The sequence below is a fragment of the Carassius carassius genome, chromosome 14 (genome assembly GCF_963082965.1).
Source record: "Carassius carassius chromosome 14, fCarCar2.1, whole genome shotgun sequence".
NCBI lineage: Eukaryota > Metazoa > Chordata > Actinopteri > Cypriniformes > Cyprinidae > Carassius > Carassius carassius.
Genome location: NC_081768.1, coordinates 8,244,563 through 8,271,445, shown reverse-complemented (window position 1 = coordinate 8,271,445; position 26,883 = coordinate 8,244,563). Strand labels below are relative to the sequence as shown.

The 26,883-nt window shown below is 37.7% G+C and overlaps 1 protein-coding gene across 3 annotated transcripts; it reads right to left on the bottom strand.

The window, feature by feature from the left end:
- Window positions 1-31: 31 nt before the first annotated feature.
- Window positions 32-25,783, bottom strand: trim9 (tripartite motif containing 9). Of its 3 annotated transcripts, XM_059565880.1 has the most exons (11): window positions 24,611-25,776; window positions 13,956-14,051; window positions 13,743-13,865; window positions 11,364-11,474; window positions 8,611-8,764; window positions 8,336-8,481; window positions 5,529-5,667; window positions 4,487-4,525; window positions 3,921-4,224; window positions 1,693-1,855; window positions 32-1,448 (listed from the first exon to the last, which is right to left on the bottom strand). In XM_059565880.1, the coding sequence occupies exons 1-11, from the start codon at window positions 25,448-25,450 to the stop codon at window positions 1,371-1,373; spliced, it is 2,193 nt and encodes a 730-aa protein (XP_059421863.1). In that variant the 5' UTR covers window positions 25,451-25,776; the 3' UTR covers window positions 32-1,370. The 3 variants fall into 3 exon arrangements, with proteins under 3 accessions (XP_059421863.1, XP_059421865.1, XP_059421864.1); XM_059565882.1 differs by lacking the exon at window positions 4,487-4,525 and having other exon boundaries at window positions 3,975-4,224; window positions 24,611-25,783; XM_059565881.1 differs by lacking the exon at window positions 4,487-4,525 and having other exon boundaries at window positions 24,611-25,766.
- Window positions 25,784-26,883: the final 1,100 nt, after the last annotated feature.

Here is a 26,883-nt window from a genome sequence, read left to right as displayed (position 1 = left end):
AGTATTTTGGAAGGGAAATGAGAGACGACAGTTTTTTATTGCACCTTATCCAGTTTATTGAGCATAGAACTTTACAGATGACAACAATCCAGACACAATAGTTATAATAATAATAATAATACATTTCTTATATTGGGATTAATTTATGAAAAAATACAATTTACAATGGGTGAAATTTTCTCTCACTGCACCCAAACATTCAGTTGTTTGCTGAGCATAAGTCATCTGCTTAACAAACAGATAAAGTACAGCACCTGCCCTATATTTTAACCCCACCAGTGGGATTTTAAATATTTTTCTTAATGCAAAACTACATCCTTTATGGTAAACTAATAGCCAATGCTTCAAGTAGCTACAATGTATGTTGTCTTGTTTAAAGTTCTCTCTTTTGGATTTGCAGTTCTACTCTTTAATATTGTAATATTTTCTCACATTGAATATAAGCAGCACCAGTTATTTGTTTAGCATTTGCGTTAAGCTTGTGCAGATTTGAGGCAGAAAAGGATAAATAAAACAGAGAGAGAGAAACAAAGACTTATTCATTCTCATCTCTCAATAAAACATTACGCAAGGCTGTGAAAATGCCTGTGTGTGTGTGTGTATGTGTGCATGTATTTGTCCCAATTAGTGTTTTCTATTCTGTTCAACAAACAGAAAGCCATTACCTCCTCACTGACACACATTCAGCTCATTCTTGCATCGTCTAATACATCCCAATTGTATGTTTGCTCATCCGCTGTGAATGCGGAAGGATGGAAATAACGGGTTTGAGTTTCAGGGAAGGGTTTAGGATATATAACATCAACTAAGGCATAATATGCATGAAGAGGTTGTAATATTAGATATTTCACTCTAGTTTTTGTCCCCATTTGCAGTTAAAATCACCTTTACTGTATATGCAACAGAATATTTCTATGTAATGTAAAATGCGTCCTCTAAGGTCTAACACATCAGTAACTTATGTCTAAGCTTAACTTCACACAGAGGATTTTATCATGAAACAACGGACAGACATCTGTTAATATCCAGTAATTTAGGAGTTCACATCCATGAGCACCTTTTCCATAAAAACAACAATGACAACATCAATAATAATAATCATATCTAGAAAAAGTGTAAGAAAGGGAGAAGAAAATGATTCAAGAATTTCAATATCAATTTACCTCAAATACATCAGGGTCAGAGTTAAGGTTAGGGTTAAGTTAGGGTTGAGTTAACCCTAACCCTTACATATATCAGGTCCTTTTACATTTCCGAACTCAGACCTTGTTAAAACATATTAATGACTGTCAGCAGCAATTCCCCAGCTGGATCCATGCGCACTTGTCTGTGCGTGTGTGTGCATATGTATATAAGTGTGTAATGACTCTTCAGCAGACTGAGCCTGCAGCTTCAGATTCCCCAGGTGTATAAAAATCAGGAACAGGCAGCCCAGAATGAAGAGTCACCTATGAAAAGAAACACACACAAAAATTATCACACATAAAAGCCTTTTGGTTTAAGTTACTATATTAGTATACTTACTTTTAAAAAAAAACTGAAAAAACGGAAGTGTGTTGCATCATCACACAGTCCACACAGATCTCATTTTCATTAAAGTATAATGCTTTAAGAATATTTTGTCCCGTTACTCTCTTTAAACTGCTGACGTGTAGTAAAATGCTTGGTGTGAATTCATGAAATGAATGTTACCTGAACATTGCGGTTGAGGCTGATGGCTGGGTAGTACATGCCCTCCAGTGTGTTGAATGCAACGGGCCCCTGTTGCTCATCATTTATCAAAAATAACAGAATCCCACGAGAGAAATCCAGCAGCACACCCACAGTTGCTCCTTTACTTATTCCTCCATCCGTACTGAGAGAAGGAGAAAAGAAAGAGAGAATAAATGAAAGATGATGCACTGACCAAATTAAGTGCAAGACCTATAATAGATGCTCATGTTTGACTCAATAAACACATATAAACACTATAATTTTTCATTTAACACTGTGTGTTGTGTGAGCATTTCCTTTAAATATATTATAGCCTGTTAGCCTGCTGGTGGCCTTCAACTTTCCTCTGCAGCAGGTGGCAGTAATGCATCACATTTTTGTAGTTTTGCTCATTTTTGCCACAAATGAACTACCATATGTGGCTATTCTGTCTAGAACACTGCCCTCCCACCCCACCCCCCCAAAAAAGGCAACCATATGTCAGCTAATGTGAACATGCCCATTAAAGGGATACTCCACCCCAAAATGAAAATTTTGTCATCACTTACCCCCATTTCGTTCCAAACCCTTTAAAAGCGACGTTCATCTTGGGAACACACTTTAAGATATTTTAGATGAAAACCAGGAGGCTTGTGACTGTCCCATAGACTGCCAAGTAAAATACACTGTCAAGGTCCAGAAAATTATGAAAAGCATCTTCAGAATAGTCCATCTGCCATCAGTGGTTCAACTATAACATTACAGTTGTAACAGTACGCTTGTCAGCCGCGCCACAAGGATTTGACAAGGACAATTATGCTTTGATTTGAAAGAAAACAGCGCATCTTTGTGGCGTAGCTGACACAGAAAAGCGTATGCTTTTTGCGTTCAGCAGGTGTTTCGCAAAATGGCGCTACGGTGATGCAGAGAGATACAGAACAGACAAATTGTTAAATAAGTTTGTTATTTTTGTTTTATTCGCAAATAAAAAGTATTCTCGTCTCTTCATAATGTTACAGTTGAACCACTGATGGCAGATGCACTATTAAGACGATGTCTTTCATACTTTTCTGGACCATGACAGTGTATTTTACTGGGCAGTCTATGGGACAGTCACAAGCCTCCCGGTTTTTATCCAAAATATCTTAAATTGTGTTCCAAAGACGAACAAAGCTTTTATGGGTTTGGAACGACATGGGGGTAAGTGATTAATGACAAAATTGTCATTTTGGGGTGGAGAATCCCTTTAATTAACAGGCAGAGAGCGTTTCAGATATTTTTGCTGTTTACAGAGCCTAAGGGCTGTCACTATTTCAGTGATATTCCTCCGATAGTAGGGCTATTTTATGAGCATTAATCCATTCCACACCTATGGTGGCTTAGAAATAATGTTCAGATCCAATAGCAGATTTACCACACCATCTTTGCACAGGTAAAGAAGACACTGAAGGTGGGAGAGCATGAAAGACAAAAAGAATGAAAACAATAAAGCATATTGTTCACTGTGACTGTGTGGGTGAGGGTGTTATTTCTATATTGCCAGCTGATGGTGTGATTTATGATACTGTAACAATAGCATTGTATTTGCAATCTCCAGAGAAATGCTTTACTTTTGAAATGTCAGTGGGTGTATTATCTGTTTTGACAGAAAATCATGTTTGCTGGATTCTTCTATGTTGGCATCTTGTCACAACATTGCCAATGTTTTAATATAATATAATATAATATAATATAATATAATATAATATAATATAATATAATATAATATAATATAATATAATATAATATAATATAATATAATATAATATAATATAATATAATATAATATAATAAATATAATATAATATAATATAATATAATATAATGATGCATTTTTGAAAACGTTATTGATATCTACCGTGTACATTTTTTGAGGTTGTAAACAAAACAAAAGATTATTGGAGCATGATATATTATAAAAAACTACTACAGTTTTTCTACTTCAAAATTTCACATTTAATTCAGTGTTTTACTTTTTTCAGAGTGAAAAAAGTTTCTACACCAATTGTTTTCAGTGCATGAGCTGGTAGATTTAGCTAAAAAAAAAACGTGAGCAACATGGTCTTCTAATTGGAAGTGATAAGTAATAACATTATGTATAGAAATTTAATTGTTTAAGATTCTCATGATAATCATTTAATGGAGAAGTTGCAAAACACATATGCACACATAGACAAATGTATTCATACCGGTTGGTGTGTGAGTTGTTATGCATGAACCAGGAGCGGTTGTTGTCCACATACATGGCCCAGGCTTTATCATCCTTCCCCAGCATCACGTCCTTCATGACATCAGCACGGGCGATTCCAAATGCAGGGTCAGGGTGGTTGTCATAGCGATCGATGGTCATCTCCCAGTAGTGCACGCCACGAGAGAATCCTGTGTTGCCCATTATGACACGGTCATCGTAACTGTTACACGTCACCGTGAGGTTGTCGTTTGACAAAATGATGTCAGGGTGGGCCGTAGCAGGGTCAAAGGTGAACCAGGCAACTGCAGAAACAACACACACATACGGTCATGAAGGCTGGTTGAGCTTTGATTTACAGTAAGAATAAAAGTCCAGATTAGTTTAAGAACACAGAGACACTGAAAATCAACCTTGCAAACACACACTCAATCTCTCACTCACACACACACTAACTCACACACATACACACACACACACACACACACACAAACAAACAAACAAACATATAAAAGCAGACAAGAAAGGGTATATGAGGTTAAAAAGATGATGTTCAGGCATTCATACCTGCTGCCAGAGTTTTACTACCAAATGAAGGCAGACTCACTGAAATCAAGAGAAAGAGGGGAAAAGAGCGCGAGAAGGTTGGAGAGATAAAGAAACGTGGAAAAAGGCAAAAAATGCAGAGGATAAAAAAAGTAGAGGGGTGGAAGGAGAGGAAAAAAGCAGGAAGGAAAGCAGCAGATCAGGGAAGCTGGACTTATTCAGCACTTACAAGTGATAAACTACTAGAGCGTTAGTACAGTTAACAACACAATGATATTCATTTATATCAGTAACATACGATTAGACATACAATGGTGTTCATAAAGACCTCCACACAGCAGACTTTCACTGTGACGTCAATGCCACTTTTCATGAATAGGGCACAAAAAAAGAGCATGAAATTCTTATAAATATATATTAAATGATCCATGGTAAATGCACAAATTTCTGTAGTTCAAATTAAATATTATAAGACCTGATTGATTTTCTATTTATTTTAAATGATGATTTTGCAACGATGTGTATAATTTATATTAAACTGTAAAAAGTCCGGCATATGATAAATTAGTTAGAAAAATCTAAATGTTTGAATTGTAAGAATACAATAAAAATATATTATGATAATATAATGTAAATGTAAAAAAAATATATGTTTTTTGTTAATTATCATATTTGATACGTCAGGCTTTTGTGGCTCATATAGTATGATACAGGAGAATATGGGGCTTAAATTCAAGGAGGAAAACTTGTATAAAATCTAAAAACATAAAGTTAATGAGTTTTGGACAATGTTTAAGAGTGATACATACATGCAAAACTAGCTACTAATTAAATGTCATGTTAGAAAGTAGTTTATCAAATGTATCTTATGGCCTAACAACTAAAATGTATGCCTCTAATTCCTAAACAAGACACCAAAGTATATCCTATTTGTGGTAACTGCACACTATATTGACATGCTCAAGTTTGCTGTGCATTAAGAATGACAGCATTCAATAGTATGTGTGTGTGTGTGTGTGTGTGTGTGTGTGTGTGTGTGCAACAGTGAGATAACATCGCTTACTCTCTGATGTCTGCATAACAAGCGTTTTGCTGTACTGGCCGACTCCACTGGAGTTAAATGCTTTAACACGAGATTTATAAGTGCTGTTGAAGCGCAGACCATCCACAGTGCAGATCATCTCTGTACCAACATACACTTCCTGGAGAATACACACTTCAGTTAGTAAGCACATATGGTTAACAACCTATGTTTGTAATGGATACTTAGGGTACTGCTTACTGTATACTGCACATTATATACTGCATACTACATTTTTAAACAGAAGACATATAACAGTATACGTTTTGTGTTAAAATTTGGTTAACATTTGGCATTCTAAAATATTGAATGAAAAAGATGTTAAAAACGCCTTTAATATTACTTTGGGTTTATTGATCACACTTGAAATGGATGGCCAGATTGAGCACATTGCATTGTGGGATATCCTGTAGTACCCAACACACAGTGCTCTGTTGTAAACGGCATTAATGACGAACAAATAAGTCTATGGCTAGAATCAGAATAGTGTACTACCATACTACTCTTACTATAACTGTAGTAAAAGTAGCGTACTACATCAAATTCAAACTATTTTTTAAAATGCATTTACTTATATAAAAATGTGGACAAATTGTATGCAGAAATAGTAGTATGTAGTATGTTATGTGTACTCTATTTCCGCAGTATGTAGTAGACACCCTTTGCATAGAATGCAAATGTTCTATATGCTGATTAATATCTTGGGAAAAACACAAAGTGATATTGTTGCTAAAAATCAACCCTGAAAATGGAGCAAATATGAGAACACATGAACCTGGCTTTCTAAAATAAGTGCTTGGCCTGTTTAGAGGATAGTTGAGTGTGTCAATGTGTAGGTTACAATGTGTGTGTCTGAGAGAGAGTATTTAAATGGTAATGTGTGCATGTGAGTGTTTGTGTGTGGCTATATATTGTAAGTGTCTTAGATTAATGTCAGCTGATACATTTAGTGATCAGAACACTCAAATCAAATCATTACTTAATATTTTTGTGGGGTGGGGGGGCCGCTAATGTTTATTTAGCAAGGATCCATTAAATTGATCAAAAGTCATAGTATAGATTTTACTGTATGTTGTTACAAAAAGCTCTGTTTCAAAAACAGTACATGCTGTTCTTTTGAACTCCCTATCCATGAAAGAAACCTGAAAAAAGTGCATCACAAGAATATTTAACAGCATAACATTGATAATAATAAATATTTCTTGAGCAGCAAATCAGTATGTTTGAATTATTTCTGAAGGATCATGAAGACTGGAGTTATGGCTGCTGAAAATTCAGCTTTGCCATCACAGGAAAAACTGTGATGGAATAACAGGAATATTTTTAAATATATTTAAATAGAAAAAAAGTTCTTTTAGATGGCAATAATTTCACAATATAAAATTTTTTCTGCATTTTTAATCAAATAAATGCAGCCTTGATGAGGATAAGAAACCTCTTTTAAAAACTTTATATGATAGTGTATGTAAAATCACATGAAATTAAATCACAAGTGTGAACCATGAGTCACAGTAGTTGTGTGTGTGCATGCATGCATGTGTGATCCTATAAGTGTGTGTTTGTGGGTGCAGTGGTCCACTAACGTATAAATAGACTTCTGCAGTGAAAGGCCTGAATCATTTTTAGGCTCAAAAATGTGAGATGAGACACCATGTTTGTGGGCTTGACTAACTATCTAATGGAAATACATGCATGTCCCACGTAAATCATTCATTGAACGTCACTCATTCTGACTGCTCACAGCCAAATGACACATGCATGCTCAACAATATCACTTTATTAATACAATGCACACTGACATCGGATGAGTGTGCACGTCCATGTGTATACGCATGAACAAGGTTTACTCAAATGTTTCTTCCTTTAAAGCAAAACCTCTTTCTCTTTGACAGATCGAGTCAGCTGAGCAGAATCATCATGCAGTGTTGTCTGTTTCGAGAAAGAAAAATAATACTAGACCAAAACAATAAAAATGTATGGTCTCTGTAGGATTCCCTTTGCTCTAAATAATGCGTCATTATTATTGCAGTTTGGCTTGGTGCTGTGATGAAGTTACAATATTTGTACTGGTGTAATAATATGCAATACTTTTATCACAAATTTAATCAGTGCTATGTATTTCCACACATGATTTTGTGCAGCTTTAGTTCCATACTGAAAATGAATGTGTGGAGTTGAAATGCTGGCTGTTCAATTTAGCTCCAATTTATGAAATATAAAGCTTTCTAGCCCCACAGTTTTTTTACACTCATCTCAGAAATGTTTTTCATGTGTATCCAAAAGCAATATGCCCACTCCGAACTGTCTGATATCGGGACAATCTGATCAAAAAGAATCTAATAATTCTAATTGCAATATAACCACTTCAGAATGGCTGTAAGATGCTTTTGAGCAGCAAAGTAATTACGTTTTTTTAATTGAGATTAATATTTTTGTAAGAAGACTGTAATGCTCACCAAGGCTGCATTTATTTGAGAACCAAGTCAGCATATTAAAATGATTTCTGAAAGTTCATGTGACTGGAGTAATGGCTGCTGAAAATTCAGCTTTGCATCACAGGATTACATTTTATTTTCAAATATACTCAAACAGAAATCAGTTATTTTCAATTGTAAAAATATTTCCCATTTTTACTGTGTTTTTGATTAAATAAATGGAGTCTTGGTGAGCATAAGAGACTTTTCATGCTTTTCAAACTTTAAAAAGGATTAATCTGTAATGCATTTGTCTAATCTTGAGAATACAACAGCATAAAAGGGTTCATTGTGTGTACTGTACGTGACACTCACTCTGAACTGGCCTCCGTTCCCATCATCCAGTTCTAAAATGTAGCCTTCCACAGCAATGGTGGAGAGAGGCGGCTGTTTCCACGACAGAGTCGCACTGTTGGTTTGAGTACAGCACTCTTCTAACTGAAGAATAGGAGCAGCTGGAACTAAACACACACACAAAGCCACAAACAAAGACGGACGGGGTTATTTTGGGTCCAGTGTTCTGTCTTACTGTGTCATTAAGGAAAGCCATGCAAAAAATGAAACACCCAATCACACACTCAAAGACTCACCCTTCATTTGGACAAAGTCTAACTGGTGTATGGTCTGCAGCAGGGGTCCGCTGTCCAGCGTCAGGTCAAAGTCACTGCTCATGCGAGGGCTCAGAGAGCCCTTCCCCCACTGATTCTCGGTCATATGGACCCGTCTTATCAGAGCATCTGAGATCTTTACACACACACACACACACACACACACAGACTGTGATTCAGAATATATTACACGGCATTAAGTCAAATTAATGAAGTGTTGCCATTATGTAAATGTATGACCTTCTGTTAATTTAATAAGAATCCTTGGAGCAAGAAACTCTTTTTGATCAGAAAAGTTTTGGAAGGCAAAGTTTCATTAAGCAAGAGTGCTTGTATTTGAGGAAAAGTTTTATAGGATCACACTTTTAACAAATACATTTCCATGCCCTTTCCACTCAGCTATAAGTAATTTCTAAGCAGTATTACATTTGTATATCAGGAACTAGTTTTATTTAAAATGTGTATAAGTCTTCACTATGGTCATCAACAGTTCAATGATGTCACACTGGCTTACAACCAGTTTTGCACAAGACTCACAAAGAGCAATATAATACCATCTAGTATAGATATTAAAGTTCTGGCCCGACAAATATTTTCATGTTATGCTTGAGACATGAAAAAGGCTGCTATTAAATGCGTATGTATATAATCATCAAGCCTGCATTTATTTGATCAAAAATACAGAAAAAACTGTAATATTGTGAAATATTATTACAACTTAAAATAATAGTTTTCTATTTGAATATACTTAAAAAATAAAAATTTATTCCTGTGATGCAAAGCTGAATTTTCAGCATCATTACTCCAGCCTTCAGTGTCACATGTAACATCCAGTCTATCACATGATCATTTAGAAATCATTCTAATATTCTGATTTATTATGAGTGTTGGAAACAGTTCTGCTGTCTAATATATTTGATGAATAAAAGGTTAAAAAGAACTGCATTTATTAAAAAAAAAAAAAATTCTAATAATATATATTCTAATAATATATTTTCTTTACTATCACTTTTTATCAATTTAACACATCCTTGCTGAATAAAATTATTGATTTTATTTAAAAAAAAAAAAAAAAAAAAAAAAATTACTGACCCCAAATTACTGACCAGTAGTTTATATTGTTATTACTAAATATTTATATTTTAAAAACATAGCTTCTTTTTTTTATTTTTTTTTTTTTTACTTTTTATTCATCAAAGTATCCTAAAAAAGTATCACATGTTCTGAAAAAATATTAAGCAGCAGAACTGTTTCCAACTTTGATAATGAATCATCATATTAGAATGATTTCTAAAGGATCATGTGATAATGATACTAAAAATTCAGCTTTGCATCACAGAAATAAATGATAATTTAAAGTATAATACATTTAAAAACAATTATTTTAAATTGTAATAATATATCACAATATTACATTTTTTCTGTATTTTTGATCAAATAAATGCAGGCTTGATGAGCAGAAGAAACTTCTTTCAAAAACATTAAAAATAGTAATGTTTCCAAACTTTTGGTCTGTATATATATATATATATATTTACATTTATTCATTTAGCTGACGCTTAAGCGACTTACAATTGCTATATTTATGTCAGAGGTCGCACGCCTCTGGAGCAACTAGGGGTTAAGTGTCTTGCTCAGGGACACATTGGTATCTCACAGTGGATTCAAACCCGGGCCTCTCACACCAAAGGCATGTGTCTTATCCACTGCACCAACACCACCCCTATATACTACTATTTTTGTATAAATAAATTCAAATGACACATTAATTAAAACCAAAATATTTTTTTAAATATGCAAGTGAATATAGACATCACCAAACTATAGAGTATGGAATAATGGCTAATGACTATTTATTTAATAATAACATTTTATTTTTAAAACTATAAAGTATGAAATAATGGCTGATGACTATTATTTTAATAATAATTTTATAATATAATTTTTATAACTATGGAATATGAAATAATGGCTGATCACTATACTTTAAATAATAATTTTAGAATTTAATTTTTTTACTATTTCATTATTTTTTAAATTGTTTATTTCTCAAATAAAAAACACTATTTTGTATAAATAAAAATGTATTATTATTTTAATAATAGTTTCATCATTTCATTTTTAAAACTACAGTATGAAATAATGGCTGATGACTATTATTTTAATAACATTTTTTTCATTTATAAAATAAAAATAATACATGATTTTATTTAATACACTAAAACACTATTTTGTATAATTAAAAAAAAATGCTTTTAAAGTTAAATTCGGCATCACAAAATTATAGTTTTTTGACATTTTTTAATTGTTAGTATTTTTAAAAAATTGTTAGTATTTTCCAAATAAAAGGTAATACAAATAAAAAAAAACTGATAAAAAAGAGCATGCACAAACTGGCCAATACACAAATCAATCAATCAATCAATAAATAAATATGGTCCCAATACATATGTTTCACTCCTAATACCTAATCAATGTAATATTTTAGAGCAGAGCAAAGCTTGAGAAAAACACTATAAATAAAGACTCCACTGACTGATGGGAATTTCAGAGAAGCAGTGCAGTCTTTGGAAATCCAATTTGAACTGATTCAGATCTTGGTACACCCTTAAAATGGATCTCATGCATTTCCATCCATTAAAGGATTGGTCTTTCTCTAGTGTATAAACATCCTAACTTTCCAGCCCATGTTAGCAGATGAGGTTCATTAGTGTGATATTAAAAGGGTCAAGGACCTGCAGGAAGCCACTGGGGTCGTTTTCTTTGATAACTTCCAGACAGTATTCCATTAATCCTGTGGTCTGTCTCAACTTCACCGTGCAGTGGGATATCTGATCACGAACCACCTGAGACAAAAGGAGATAAAGAGGCAGAAAGAAAGAGAGAGAAAATGAATTCACGATAACTGTGCTGTGACTGGGTTGCTAGGAAACAGCAGGACCAATAGTCTGCATCCTCTCTGAGCAGCAAACACAAATCACTGACCTTTTACAAAAAACATTTTAAAATCCATTCACACTTCATGACTGCATATTTCAATGGATGAATGTATGTGTCAGTGCGTGCCTCTCCAACTTCTATTTAAACCTAACGGCTCTTTTGCGTGACGCACATCAAGTACACACTAATACACACATACACATGTCCTCCGAAGCTGTAGACTCTCTGTCTCAGAGAGCATCTTACCACACTGAAGGATTCAAATATGAAACGCCTCACATGAGAGCCTTTCAAATCCAAACAGTATGAAACAGAACCAGACAGATCTAAAGAAATGCAGTCTCATCTCACAGAGCCTCTGGTCAAAACGAGAACCCCGACATCTTTGTAGCCATGGGAACAGGCCTGTGGCACCATGGAGACAAGAAGGCAGAATTGGCTAATATAAGATGCCAGCAAAAAATAAATAAATAAATCTCACATTCTACTAACAGCGAGGCAGGCCAGGACAATTTTAACAGTATATTTCCCTTCATAGCTCACAGACAAATATATGTGTCATCTTTCACTGTAAGGAACATTTATATATGCCAAAAGTAATAGTACCACTAACTGACTTACTGTGAAAAGTATAAAACACTTAAATTGAACTAAAAACTATAATGGAGGAAGAATCATTATAGTATGCAGATTATATATTTTGGCCAAAAGCAATAGTTTAAATGTAAAATGCCTTAACGATGGATTTGTTTCATACAAACACACAGTGGTAACATATAGACTACCACTTTTTGTAGTTTTGTTGATTACTTGTGGATTATTGTGATGTTTTTATCAGCTGTTTGGACTCACAATTTTACGGCACCCATTCACAGAAAGGATCCACTGGTGAGAAATTCATTTTGTCATTTAATTAGAAAAAAAGGGTGGGGGGGGGGGGTAAATATTATAGAAAACTTAAAAGAAATACTAAGCAATAAAAGCACCTCAAATATACAAATCAACTTTTACATTTCAATACGGACACGTCATTTAACAACTACCCACTGGAATATAAAATCAGGGTCATGTTTGTGCATTATAAGTGATTAGACTTATAAGTGACTATAATTCTTGAGACTGTTTAAAAGCACACTGATTTTACATTTGGTTACTTGCCATTTCACAGCTGCATTTCAACTAAAGAGAATTGCAGAACATTAAGATGTAGTCTCTCTGGATCAGCCTGGGATTCAGAGTCTTATTCAAGGACACAAGGACTCGAGGTTAAACCTTATATTTCTGTGTTAATAGCCCAGATTTTTAACCATTAAGCTGTGCTAGAAAACCTTTTCATATGGCATAGAAGCTTGGGCTAGAAACAGGCTGTTTTGACACACCAACAATGGCTTCTGATTAGCCCTGCTGCCTGAAGCATGAAACTATCCTGAATCCAACTCTGGCAGAAAAAAGTTTTAATGAATTTTTAATGGGGAAATAGAAAATATCCTCATTGCCCAGTCATCTGTTGCCCTAATACAGAAATGTGTGGAGATTTCCATGAATATTTGTTAATAAACTAAACACTAAATTAAATTCTGTCATCATTTAAAATCATGTTATTCCATAGCCTACCTCTAAGCCTTTGTTTCTTCTGTGGAACGCAAATGAAGATATTTCAAAGAATTTTGATAACAAAACATTTGTATTCCTATGGACTCATTTTTGTCCATACAATGGAAGTCAATGAGAACCAAAATGGCTTACTTGCAAACATTATTAAAAATATCTTATTTTGCGCTCCATGGAAGAAACTAAGTCTTACAGGTATGAAATAACATTTTTGGGTGGACTTTATGTCCTTTCAATGTATTTTACTATAGTTCTATTCCTATAAAGTTACTGAAAAATGCATCTGCATTCATCCCTTTTATTAACACATACTAAAAAGCCTTAAGGTGGCAGTCACTAAACCTCAAATTAAGAAATCAAATTGACTTTGATTTGGGTAATTAGCACCAGATCAATTTTTTCCAACCATTCCAACAATCCAACCACTTTCTTTTCCATTTTTCCACTGATTTATTTACAGTTTATAATTCTTCTCACATCTATATAAAACAAATGGCATACTGTATTTATCTTAGAGATGAACTTCCACTGGTTTGGGGATGTTTTGTGTGGCCTGTGCTTACTGAGAGTTTATGTTCATGTTCTTTGGTTACTCTGCTGAGAAGCTGGGCTTTCCTGCGGTTGAGAGCTTCAATCAGAGCATCACACTGGGCGACCAAACATGCCTCGAATTCAACTCCATTCTCCTGAAACACAAGGTGAGGAAAGAATCAGATCATTAGAGTTGATATAGTACCGCACAGGTGGGTTTATGAGTGCATAAGTCATTGTTGTACCTGTATGTGTTGTACCATATTTCTGAGCTGCACCAGGAACTCTTTGGCCTCTGTGGCCCGATCAGACAGAACATTCAGTGCTTGAGAGAGCTGTCCCTGGAAACATAAAGACAAAAGGAGAGAAGATAACTATATATAAAGATCAATTGAATTTTACTAACCCAATTTTTCTAAAGCTTTAGTAATGCATGGATTTAGATTATGTGTGGACCTTTCTAAAGCTTTTTGGATAAACCTGTTCCTAAATTCTAACAACAGCCTTGACATTTGGAAAATAAACAATTTCTGTTTTTGTCTGAAATATTTTCAAATTCATTTTGTGAGTAAACTTTCTGTAAACAAATAAAATTAATAATATTAATAAGTTTAATTTTATGCTTTTTTTTTGTTTTCATTTTTTTTAGTATAATACACTACCAGACAGAAGTTTTAAGTTATTTAAAATAACTTTATATATTTTAAAGTGCAATGTATTGCTGTGATGACAAATCTGAATTTTCAGCAGCCATCGCTCAATTATTCAGTGTTAAAAAATTCAATGTTAAAAACAATAGTTCCACTTAATATTTTTTGTGGAAACCATCATACTTTTTCAGGATTTTATTGATGAATTTAAAGTTTAATAGCATAGCATTTTTTGTTTTTTTACTTTTGACGTTTATTTGACTTTTTTGTAACAATACAAATGTATTTACTGCTACTTTTGATCAACTGAATGCACTCTAGCTGAATAAAACAAGTAATTCTTTAAAGAATAAAAATCTTACTGTCCCAAACATTTGAACAGTACTATGTAAAATTTGACATTTTGTCAGCATTTTATTTATAAATGGCACTTTATTAGATTTGAGACCATAAAGATATCCAATATTTTATTAAAATTAAATTCAATATTTTTTTTATCTTTACTATAATATTTTTTTTCTGTACTCTCAACACTTTGTTTAACACAGCTTTGACATTCTGTTGGATCTGCTGCAACAGAGAATCAGTGATGTACATGAAATGTTTTTATGCTAGAAAGTTGACATAATTTGTGAGAGGTTAGTGATTAAATCTGTCATTTAAAGAGTGGGTGAGAGAACAGAAAGAGGAGTGAACGTGTGTACAGTACAATATGTTTGTGCGTCAGGCACAGTGGAAGGCTTGAGAGTGGGGAAAATATCCCATTATAAATGTTCTCACATTGCTTTGACAACCATCTGCCAAGAGACCTCCACTTTCACTTGTGGTCTGTTCTCAAACGAGGAACAAAAATTAGAGAACAAGGAATGAAACACAGTGCTCCAAATTTGATTCTATGGCCTACATACTGTACTACATCACAAGCCATATACACTACAGATTCCGCTCTAGAACGTATAATATAAAATAGAAATATACAGCCTCACACACTAAAGGCCAGCACATTATAGCACTGCACATTAAAGCAATACATACTAACATACTAGACCTACGTACTAAAGTCCTACGATGAGAACCCAGCAAGTGCAGTGTTACAGAAACATCCTATCTTAAACATTTGTCCTAATTGAGAGCTGAAATCACCATTGGTAGTAAACAGATAAGACAGGATTCTGGAGTTCAGTTGGTTCCGTAATAAGGGCCCAATTGCAACAAACCCATTAGTTAAATAATTAAAGACACCACAGGCAGAATAACCCTTGTTTTTTTTCCCTTGCATTGGTCAATATTGAGATTTTGGGCTGTTGTGTTTCCATATGTCTTATTTCAGAAAGAAAACATCCAAACACACATTTAAGACTTTATTTTACTATACTATTTGCATTTTTATTTGTAGATTTTTTCAGTCAGAAATCTCAATTTCAGTAACACTTACACCAAATTCTAATTCAGTGGGGTTCTTCATATTTGGTAGATCATTCACCTAATTAATACAACATTTTATGTCTAAAAATATGTAAAAAACTAAAAACCTTTAACAAAATGTCAACAAAATGAAATAATTTATCCACTGCTGCAGATTTCTGTTCTGAAAAATGTATGTAAATACGTCCATATTTAATTAGATAATGCCTCATTTGTATATTCAAACATAACATTTCTGAAAACATGCAAAATAATTGTGTTATTGTACTGTGATCTATTGGATATTTTCCGCACTCACCCGTGGTGTCTTGCGACTTGCAAATAATTGTAAAGATTTATCATAAGAATTTTCTTACCCTAAAAAGAGTCTCATATCTATGTCATATCTCATAATTACACATAATAGGGCCCAGCATATCACTGCAATACACACTACACACAGTTTGGTCATGCAATGAAAGAAGTGGTCAGCAACAGGGGCAACAGAAATATTTAGAAAACATGTTTGGGAAAAAAATTTGTAATTCCATTTGGTGCACTGTAGCAGCAGAATAATTTGAGATTTTTTTTTTTAAATTATTAATCTTTGCACTGTAACTCAACATGGAAAGATAATTCTATTCCTTTTGAACTTTAGTATAAATCTTTAGCAATGCATAAACCAGTTCCAAAACCAAACAATAGCCTTTTCAATGGAAATCAAACAATTTCTTTTTATAATGAGCTGTTAGTAAAATCAGTTAAGTCTGGAAAATAATCATGTAAACTGTTCAAAAAATACAAAATATTCTGTGTATGGCAACGTTATATCTGACATCCAGGACTCTAGATACTGTATAGGCATTGGCCATATCTGTGGACCACTATTTTACCAATAAAAATATTACAATTGGAATATTTGGCACTGATGCAAAAAGCAGTAACATACTCCCATCAAGTAAAAAGACTTTCAAAGCATCAACACATCACAGGCCCAATTTCCTGCTTGCTGTGTAAGTGTCTGTGTATGTAGCACGGAAAGATAGATGGAAAAAAGGAGAAAAAGAGAAGCATATGGTGCCCTGAGGCTCCAGCAAAACTACAATCTGTTTAGTGAATGAAGAGCAAGTGTCTGCAGTGCGGAAAGAGGCCTTTTCCCTCTGATTTCAGGCCAGCTCGCCAGTGTTCAGTGAAACAGCTACATATGGGACCACAGTAGAGTACACTGATCCAAGATCTGATCTATGTGTGTGTGTGTGTGTCCCAGGTGCTAAAAGGGGGAAGCCATATTTGGGTCTGGTGTGATGCTGCTGCTGTCCCAGTTCAGACTGATATTATGCAGCCACAACATCAGACATGAAGCACTGAACAGAGAGTAGTGTAACTGAACACACAAAATGACGTAGCTCAACACATGGAGTAAAGCAGTGCTTGAAAAGCGTGGGTGGACTTGAATAGGAATGTTTTCCTATAGTGCCAAGTAACTTTTTGTAATTTGTCTGCACATGAAAATGTCTCCTCAGCTAATTCAAAGGTGTCAGAGAGGTAAATATTAGTACTATATATCAGAGGTCAAGCCAAACTGCCAAATAAAAAGCAACCAAGTGCCTGAAATTTACTATTTTAAATTATTTTATTTAATTTCTAAAATTAGAAATACACAACTGTTCAAAGGTTTGTGATACAGGGGAGTGGCTTCATTGCATTAAATATATGTCACTTTGATTACAGTTAATTGGTCCAGTTTGGGTTTGTAATCTCTAACCTATAATAAAACCTGCCCCGGAGCTGGGCAGCCATGTAGCATAAGTTACCATGGCGATGAAACCGCTAAAAACCAACCAACCCTCTTGAGGCATCATGCTACAGGCCACTGGTAATATGTAGGGAAAATAAAGGAATAAAATATTATAGAATATAAATTTGTTCTCAAGTGTGATGTTTGTTTGAGCTTATTAGGCTGTGTGCTGTATAGACGGTTTCAACGACAACAACATAAACAAATGTTACTGCGCATGCGCGCTTTTGTGGACCTAACTTAACTTCCGGTAGACTTCCAAATAGAATCAATAACAACAGCCAAGTCCCTCTAGAGTAGATATTTTTTGATAACAAACTAAATATGTTTGCCGTGTGGATCAGGGGGACTTAATGAAAATGCAAATTCATTCTTTGCCAGCAGGAGATGTTTTAAAGCATAGACACAAAGCGCGAGAAATAGAGGTTTCCCCAGTAACAGCTGTTAACAAAGCAGAGCTGGTACGCTCACACGCTGCTTTATCAGACATATAACATGCAAGTCTTCCTTCAGAAATACAGCGATATAAAAACACCTGTGTCTTGTTTTGATATTTAAACATATAAATGTAAGGAATTATTATTATTAAACGTGCAGTACGTAACGTTACTCATGTTTATTCAACGAAGCCTTTTTGAAAATCGATCAGTTTTAAAATTGTGGCAAGTCTCCAAAAATAAATAAATGTATGGGAAACACATCCCGCAGCACAACCACCTGAGCCCAACTTCAGTCTACTCATCACCTTGACTTTAACTGTGTTTGTAGAAGGCACTGCAGCCAGACCGATATACACAACACAGACCGGAAGTTAACTTAGGTCCAGGCGCGTGCGCCCGATGAAACCGTCTATAGGTGCATCTCAATAAATTAGAATGTCGTGGAAAAGTTCATTTATTTCAGTAATTCAACTCAAATTGTGAAACTCATGTATTAAATAAATTCAGTGCACATAGACTGAAGTATTTTAAGTATTTGGTTCTTTTAATTGTGATGATTTTGCCTCACATTTAACTAAAACCCACCAATTCAACAAATTAGAATATGGTGAAATGCCAATCAGCTAATCAACTCAAAATACCTGCAAAGGTTTCCTGAGCCTTCAAAATGGTCTCTGCATTCTCTAATGGAATGTTAACAGAAAGTTGAGTGGAAGGAAAAAGTGTTGAAGAAAAAGATGCACAACATACCAAGAGAACTGCAGCCTTATGAGGATTGTCAAGCAAAATCGATTCAATAATTTGAGTGAACTTCACAAGGAATGGACTGAGGCTGGGGTCAAGGCATACAGACATGTCAAGGAATTTGGCTACAGTTATCATATTCCTCTTGTTAAGCCACTCCTGAACCACAGACAACATCAGAGGCGTCTTACCTGGGCTAAGGAGAAGAAGAACTGGACTGTTGCCCTGTGGTCCAAAGTCCTCTTTTCAGATGAGAGAAAGTTTTGTATTTTATCTGGAAACCAAGGTCCTAGAGCATTGGTCTCAAACTCAATTCCTGGAGGGCCACAGCTCTGCACAGTTTTGCTCCAACCCTAATCAAACACACCTGATTCAGCTAATCAAGGTCTTCAGGATTACTAGAAACTTCCAAGCCAGTGTGATTTCGAGCTGGTTGGAGCTAAACTCTGCAGAGCTGTTGCCCTCCAGGAATTGAGTTTGAGACCACTGTCCTAGAGTTTGGAGGAAGGGTGGAGAAGCTCATAGCCCAAGTTGCTTGAAGTCCAGTGTTAGGTTTCCACAGTCTGTGACGATTTGGGGTGCAATATCACCTGCTGGTGTTGGTCCATTATGTTTTTTTTGAAAACCAAAGTCACTGCACCCGTTTACCAAGAAATTTTGAGCAATTCATGCTTCCTTCTGCAGACCAGCTTTTTGAAGATGCTGATTTCATTTTCCAGCAGGATTTGGCACCTGCCCACACTGCCAAATGCACCAAAAGTTGGTTAAATTACCATGGTGTTGGTGTGCTTGACTGAACAGCAAACTCACCAAACCTGAACCGTCAAGAGGAAAATTAGAAACAAGAGACCAAAAAATGCAGATGAGCTGAAGGCCACTGTCAAAGAAACCTGGCCTTTCATACCACCTCAGCAGTACCACAAACTGATCACCTCCATGCCACGTTGAATTGAGGCAGTAATTAAAGCAAGAGTAAATACAGTAAATTAACATACTTTCCAGAAGGCCAACAATTCACTAAAAAGGTTTTTTTTTTGTCTTATGAAGTATTCTAATTTGTTGAGATAGAGAATTGGAGAGTTTTTGTTAAATGTGAGCCAAAATCATCACAATTAAAAGAACCAAAGACTTAAACTACTTCAGTCTGTGTGCATTGAATTTATTTAAGTTTCACAGTTGAATTACTGTTAATTAAGTTGAGCTGAATTACTGAAATAAATTAACTTTTCCACAGCATTATAATTTATTGAGATGCACCTGTATGTAATTTGATTAATGTTTATATGTGAATAAATGCGTAAATTAAAATCTATTTAACAAAGTGGCCGGTCGTGTCTTGTAGAAGATTTGTGTAACACTTAAAGTGACTTTTTCCAAACCTTATGTTATCTTTAGAACAATGACAGTTAAGGGGCTTTACACAACACTTAATGGTTTTAAGGGAAATTTAAGAGAAATTCTAAGGGTTTTTGACATTTCATTTTACAGAAAGCCTTAAGTAACATTTAAGGGATATTTTAAGGGATAAGTGAAACTTAGGGGTGATCCCAAGTGAAAATTGCACTTAAGGCACTTTATGCAACCGAGGTGTCATGGTGTGGTGCGAGAGAGAAGCACATAAACGAGACAGATGATGATACAAAGTCTTTAATAATCCACATGGGGTAATCCAAGGGTAGGGGGCAGAACCACATGTACACGTCAATGAGACTGGACAACCAAACACTGAACAGAATGCAACTTATAATGTGAATGTTAATGAGGGTAATTACAAGATACTCCTGAACATAATGACACAATAACCATTGGACACAGAACACATGGAGGGAAAACACAACCTAATGAGTCCAGGAGCGTGACATTAGCCACCCCCCCCCCCCCTCCTCCTGGAAGGTGCGACCTCGCACCGTGGAACAACAGGGGGTTAGGGACTGGGTGGGCACCAAGGAGGAGATTCCGGTGGAGGATGGACCAGCAGACAGAGACCACAGAGGAAGGAGCCAGGAGGAGCCTGGAGCAGGAGGAGCCAGCAGGACCCAGGCCCAGCCATGATGGTGGTCTACGGTGAAGCCGATGGAGGAAGGGCCAACGGCTCCAGGGGCCGACCGATGGCAGCGGAGCCTGAGGCTGAGATGGAGAGCTGATGAGCCAGGGTGACACAGAAGAACCAGAGGGCCAAGGCGGAGCAGATGGCGCCCATAACCGAGGAAGAAGCAGGGATCCGGAAGGCCGCGGTGGAGCCGGAGCGACGAGGTGGAGCCTGACAAAGCATGAGGGATGGAGGGATGAGGCGCAGTCTGAGCAGTGGAGTCCCGGGGCGGCGGATGGTCGACGACACACCAAGGCGGAGCCGGAGGGATGAGGGAGCCCGATGGGAGTGGTGGACTGATGGGCCACGGTGGAGAGGAGCGAGCTAGGAGCCATGGTGGAGCCACTGGGTCAAAGGGCCGAGTTGGAGTCTGGGACTCAGAAGCTGGAGGCGGAGACAAGGGATCCTCCAGCCACAACGCCGATGGGGAGTGGCAGACTCGCAGTGAATCCAGCGCACAGTTGGTGGGCTGAGGAGCAAGCAGAGGGGCTGCCAGATTACAGAAGTGGAGAAGGCTGGAGTGGGTGGGAGGGCAGGCTTTTTCAAGGAGCGGGCAATGGAGGACACAGTCTAGGAGCAGGCACTGGAGGGCACATTCTAGGAGCTGGCACTGGAGGATCGTAAGTGCTCTCAGGGCTGGATGAGGAAACCAAGGATGGAGGAGGGTTGGACGGGACCAGCGGAGACGACAGAGAGATGAGAGGGGGCAGTTCGATCTCCAAATCAGATTCCCAGTCACTAAGATCCTCCTCCTCATATTGGCCCTTTTGGCATTCCATAGTCAGCTCACCCTCAGCCGCGGTTCAGGGGGTGGAGCACCTCTCCACGCTCACATCACCCGTGGCACTCTCCCTCATTGGGTGTGGCCCACACACCTTGGCTGTATCCAAAAACTGAAAAATGCTGCCTTCGGAGGACGCATTCCAAGATAGGAAGGCATCAAGGCAGATCCGAATTCAATGTTAGCTTCAGTTCCTGTCTCCTGAGATGCCTTCATCTGGCCGATTTTTGAAGGCAGCATAGATGTATCCTTCACTGCCGTTGATATCCCACAATCCTGTGCATTCCATTATGTGACAGTTAAGCCAAAAAATAAAAATGGCGCCTGAAAGTTGCGGTCAGTGGTCAGTTTTTATGTAAATGTATGTTTTTCATCAACATTTTCCACTTTTTATGTCATTTCTAGTGAGAAATTAATATTGCAGTAAAATCCACCAAGTTATCACCAAAGCTGTCTATATTTTGCTGTAGATCATTAAACCATTATTTCATTGTTTCATGAGGTGCCTTCATGCAAAAATACTGCCTGCAAAGTCATTGCCTGATACGGCAGTGAGGCAGCAAGTCATCTGCCTAAGTTTTCGGATGCAGCCTTTGACTGACGTCTTCAGCAGCACTGGCTCCACAGCAACCCTCAGCTCTTTTGCTCTATGCGGCGATGGCTTATCGGTCGCGGCAGGCTCTGGCTCTCTGTCAGCGGCGGGCTCGGGCTTGCTCTCCGCGTAGGAGAGATGGTGGGCTGGGCTCCGGAGTGGGGCTGGTGTCGTCCGCGATGTCCACAGTCAGAGGCAATGCAGAAGACACCAGCACCCACTCCACAAAAGGTGGCAAAATTCCCCAGAGGACCATCTCCGGACAACCGCGCACTGCACTCATCATTCAGGCTGGTCTTATAGAAAGTGCAGAGGCAGTAGTCCGGGTGGTAGGTTTCGTTGGCAATTTCCACAAATAGTTGTGTGTGATCCTTGAGGGAAAGGCTCCTCTGCTAGAGCAGGAGGAGGGAGACTGCAGAAACAAACATGAAGTAAAACAAAAACTGACAAAAAAGGAAAAACAAAACAAAACCTGAACATAATGACACAATAACCATTGGACACGGAACACATGGAGAGAAATCACAACCTAATGAGTCCAGGGGCGTGACACGGGCACAGGAGCTCAAGAAACATTTCTTATTATTATCAATGTTAACCGTTTCGCTGCAAAATACTTTTGTAAAATATTCAATATTAATACAAAGTTATTAAGCAGAAGAACTGTTTACTGATAAATATAAAGCTCAAAAGAACAGCATCACTCTCATAAACTGAATCTTTAAAATACCTATAATTTAATTATACTGTGTGATGAGTGGGGCGGGGCCAAGAGCCGTGGGAACGGGGTGAGGCTGGTGGAGTGATTGAGAAATGAGCGACACCTGCTCAACCCACCGGTCTCGACTCCCACGGAGGAGATGGAAGGATATAAAACAGGAGCGATGACAGTGAAGGACGAGAGAGGACCAGGCCTGGGTTTTATTTAGTGTTTTGATTTTGTTTGTGCGCTGCAGTTGGCCGTGAGGGGCTGCCACACTGTTTTGTGTTTATTTTGATTATTAAAGTTTGGTTTGATTGTCCGCCGGTTCCCGCCTCCTTCTTCCCGATGATTATGAAGTTTTAATGCATTACATACTGTTAAATATGATCTTCAGCAACTCTCAAAATGAATATCCATTTTGATATTATCATCGTAGTGCCTTAATTTACTTGTAGCATTTCGTTTTTAGTGTATAAAATGAATTTTAACGTTGCCCATTTATAACTTATCAGCCATAACAATCATAATCATCTTATCATATCACGCAGCATATTTAATAATAGATCCACCATCTCCCTCCCTGTTGATTGCTTATGTTTATGGTTTCTAAACAAATAAAATGGTCTTGCTGCGTTTACTGCTAAATTAACTTATAAATTCGCATGTTAGGATTGGGGGGGGGGGCTTTTTCTTCATTCTTCACCTCACCCCTGGATACAGTCTTTCTCTTCCACAGACAGACACAGTAAATTAGCTCACTGCCTCTCTGTATCATGTTGCTACACCAACAGGCCATTGCCACTGCAGTTTTACATGTTCCCTGAGGAATCCAGACACTCCACAGTTAACATGAGCATTGTGTACGGTTGAGTTCCCATCAACAGATATCTAGAAAATAACACAACATCACAGGAGCATTTAACCGCCATCACTTTAAAATAGCACAGAGTGTGCACTGCGGTTATGAGATGCCACAAAACCCACACAAACATATTTCCCATCAGAAGGTTTGTCTTGAATATCTGGATTTGAAATATGTTTGGTTTTTTTCTTTCTGTTAAATCTATGCTGGAGAGCTGGTGCGCAAGTGTTTTTCATTTGGCCTGAATCATGGCTGGTTGTGTCGTGCGCTGTGTTTTAATTAGACCGATGGTGTCTCACCCTTCACACTGACAAGTCTTACTGCACTAGACCTTTTATACCAAAACCAGAGTGCTCAGCCCACTTAAAAGGGAGATTTGAGGTTTTAAAATGATTTTTTGAGCTGGACAGGCTGCACATTCTTAAAAATAAAGGTTCTTTATTGGGATTGATGGTTCCTTGAATAAGGTTTAACATGCATGGAATAAAAGGTTCTATACAATGGGAAAAGATTCTTTACAATGCTCTTTACACAATAAAGAACTTTAAAAGAACTGTTCACTCAAAGATTCTTTGGGAAACCAAAAATAATTCTTCTATGGCATTACTCCTTCTTTTGGAACCTGTATTTTTAAGAGAGTAGCAGACCAACTTACTGACAAGTTAAACCAAACTTAAAACCAATTTACCCAGACTGTGAAACATCCAGACCAGGTTGTCCAACTGTTAGACCAGCTTAAACCAGGCTGTTTTTAAGAAGCTTTTTCAGTAATCAGTGATTTAAAAAAAAAAAAAAACCTTTTTTAGAGTAAACAACTATTTCAATCAGTTTCCCCACCTTGTGGAGCTTCCACATGGCCCCCAGAGCTTTGACCTCATGTGTGGAGTGTTTGCCGTCCTCCAGACACTGGTAACACACGGGGGTCTTACACTGGACGCAGTACATACTCAGGTTCTCCAGCTCGTGCTCGGTGCAGGTGGAGGTCTTTCGGGGGCTCGTGCGGCGGCTGATTCTGCCTTGCGCCGGAGGCACGAGCCGGTGTTTGGCCAGCGGACCCCGGGGCGGATGGCACCGCAGGCGGCACGGATCGCAGTAGAACACGTCGCACTGTTCGCACATGACCGTCGCCTCGCGGGGGCTCTTCTCGCACAGCTGACACCTGAGCGCAGCCGCTTTACTCTGCTGGTACCGGTCCACAACCCCCTCCAGCACACGGTTCTTAGGGAAGCCCCGGAGCCCCCGGTCGTCCAGCGTCAGGCTGCGGTGGCACTGCGGGCAGGTGAGGCAGGAGTTCCGGGGGACCGGCGGCAGGACGCCGGTGTGAGGCAGCAGGTGGTGTTGCACTTGGGGCAGAGGAGGAACGGTAGGGGGGAAAACGCGCACCCCATTGGGAGACTTCTGGCACGGGGTGGTCGGTGCGCTCACGAACCCTCCGTAAGAACCGTATCCGCTGTCCGCCTCGCTGTACAGACTCATCTTATCCAATTCTAAGTAATCATAATCGGAGACGCCGGAGCCTGACGCGCGGCTGCTCTGCGGGGATTCGGCTTCGGGTGTCTGCACCAGGATGTTTCTCGCGCAGGCCAGGCAGATATTATGCGAGCACGGCAGAATGATCGGTTCGCGGAAAAACGAGCCGCACACCGGGCATTTTAACTCCTCTTCCATTTCATCCATCTTGTTGTTCGAGCCAGATACAGAGTCTGTATGTAAACGAAAACGGAATATTCCCTCCGATGGCAGCTCTTCACGTACACTTCTCCTTCGCGTTCTCTGTCCTATGCACCGGAGGATAGAGGGGGGCGGTATAAATTCGGTGGGCGTAGGCTGACTCCAGCACTAGTGCACAAGCCCCAACAGCTACTGCATAAAATCGCTGTCAATTTACCTGATGAGCTCCAGGAATCCAATCAAACTGATGATGCAAAGTATGCCAGAAGTGCTTGATGAATTTGAGACACAGCCAATGTTTGTGGTAGTGCACCTGCTCTAACAGCGTGCCTGATTTTCATGTGTTTATGTAGGCAACATCAAGTCACTCATCGGCTCAAGTGTTTGACAGCAAAAAAACGTCGGAGCTAAAGCTGAAATGTTCTCTCCTAATTGCTAAGTGGTTAATTGCTCCAGGCAGAATTTCCATGGTAACCAAAAAGAGAGCAAATAGATCAAAATAACACAAAAGAGAAAAATTCTGTCTATTCCGTCCGATATAGCCTTGACGTTGAGCCAACAGTTGTTGCTATGGTTAACTCTCAACAAAAACGATATCTGTTCAGACAAACTTGTTTGAAAACGTTGTAGGTATAGCTACGTAGCTTATTTGAAAATGTGTAGATAGCCTACAACTGATCCTACAATGTTTTTTTTAGAAAGCCTTAGACACTTACTGAGCAGTTGTTGCTATTTTCACCTCCCAATGTAGAATCAATTAATTTTCTGACAAAATTTTGTTAAAACAAACACACACACACACACACACACACACACACACTAAATAAATAAATGTAAAAAAATCGGTTCAGATTTTTATTATTATTATTATTTGTGTAATTTGTGTGTGTGATTACTGAAATGTTGTTTGACTTTGTCAGCCTATTGTCTGCTCAAAAATAGCTTTTGCGTTTGAAGGAAAGGATAGCAACAACAACTTCTATAGTATATTGGACACTATAACAAAATAGGCCCCATGCTTTGCTTATCAAGTTTTACAGCTGAAAATAATGATGAAATTGATGTTTAATTTTGCTTATACAGCTTTCTCAGGATCACTGACAAGGTAATACTGTGTTTTACAATAATCTGAATGATGTTTGTCAGCTGCTATTGATTTGACCAAATTTTTTGACCTCTGCTTTGTATTGTGTCATGTGTTTTTAGACACGTGTGAGCATCTGAAACGTGAGTGCCAGAGGAGTGCAGGAGAGTGTGTGTGGGTGTATTGAGGTTGTTGTAGAGTGTGTGTGTGTGTGTGTGTGTGTGTGTGTGTGTGTGTGTGTGTGTGTGTGTGTGTGTGTGCGTGTGTTAGAAGGCCTGTGATTGAGTGCCATGTGAATTTTGTCCATGTGCCACTCTCGTGAGTATCTGTGTGAGAGAGACTTGGTGGGGGGGAT

Bases quoted from the DNA above. Each gene is read 5' to 3' on its own strand.
- trim9 (XM_059565880.1), bottom strand. From the start codon at position 25,450: ATGGATGAAATGGAAGAGGAGTTAAAATGCCCGGTGTGCGGCTCGTTT. The intron at 11,475-13,742 runs GTAAGCACAGGC...CTTTTGTCTCAG, and splicing joins AACATGAACATAAACTCTCA to GTGGTTCGTGATCAGATATC. The intron at 5,668-8,335 runs GTGAGTGTCACG...TGTATTCTCCAG, and splicing joins GGAACGGAGGCCAGTTCAGA to GAAGTGTATGTTGGTACAGA.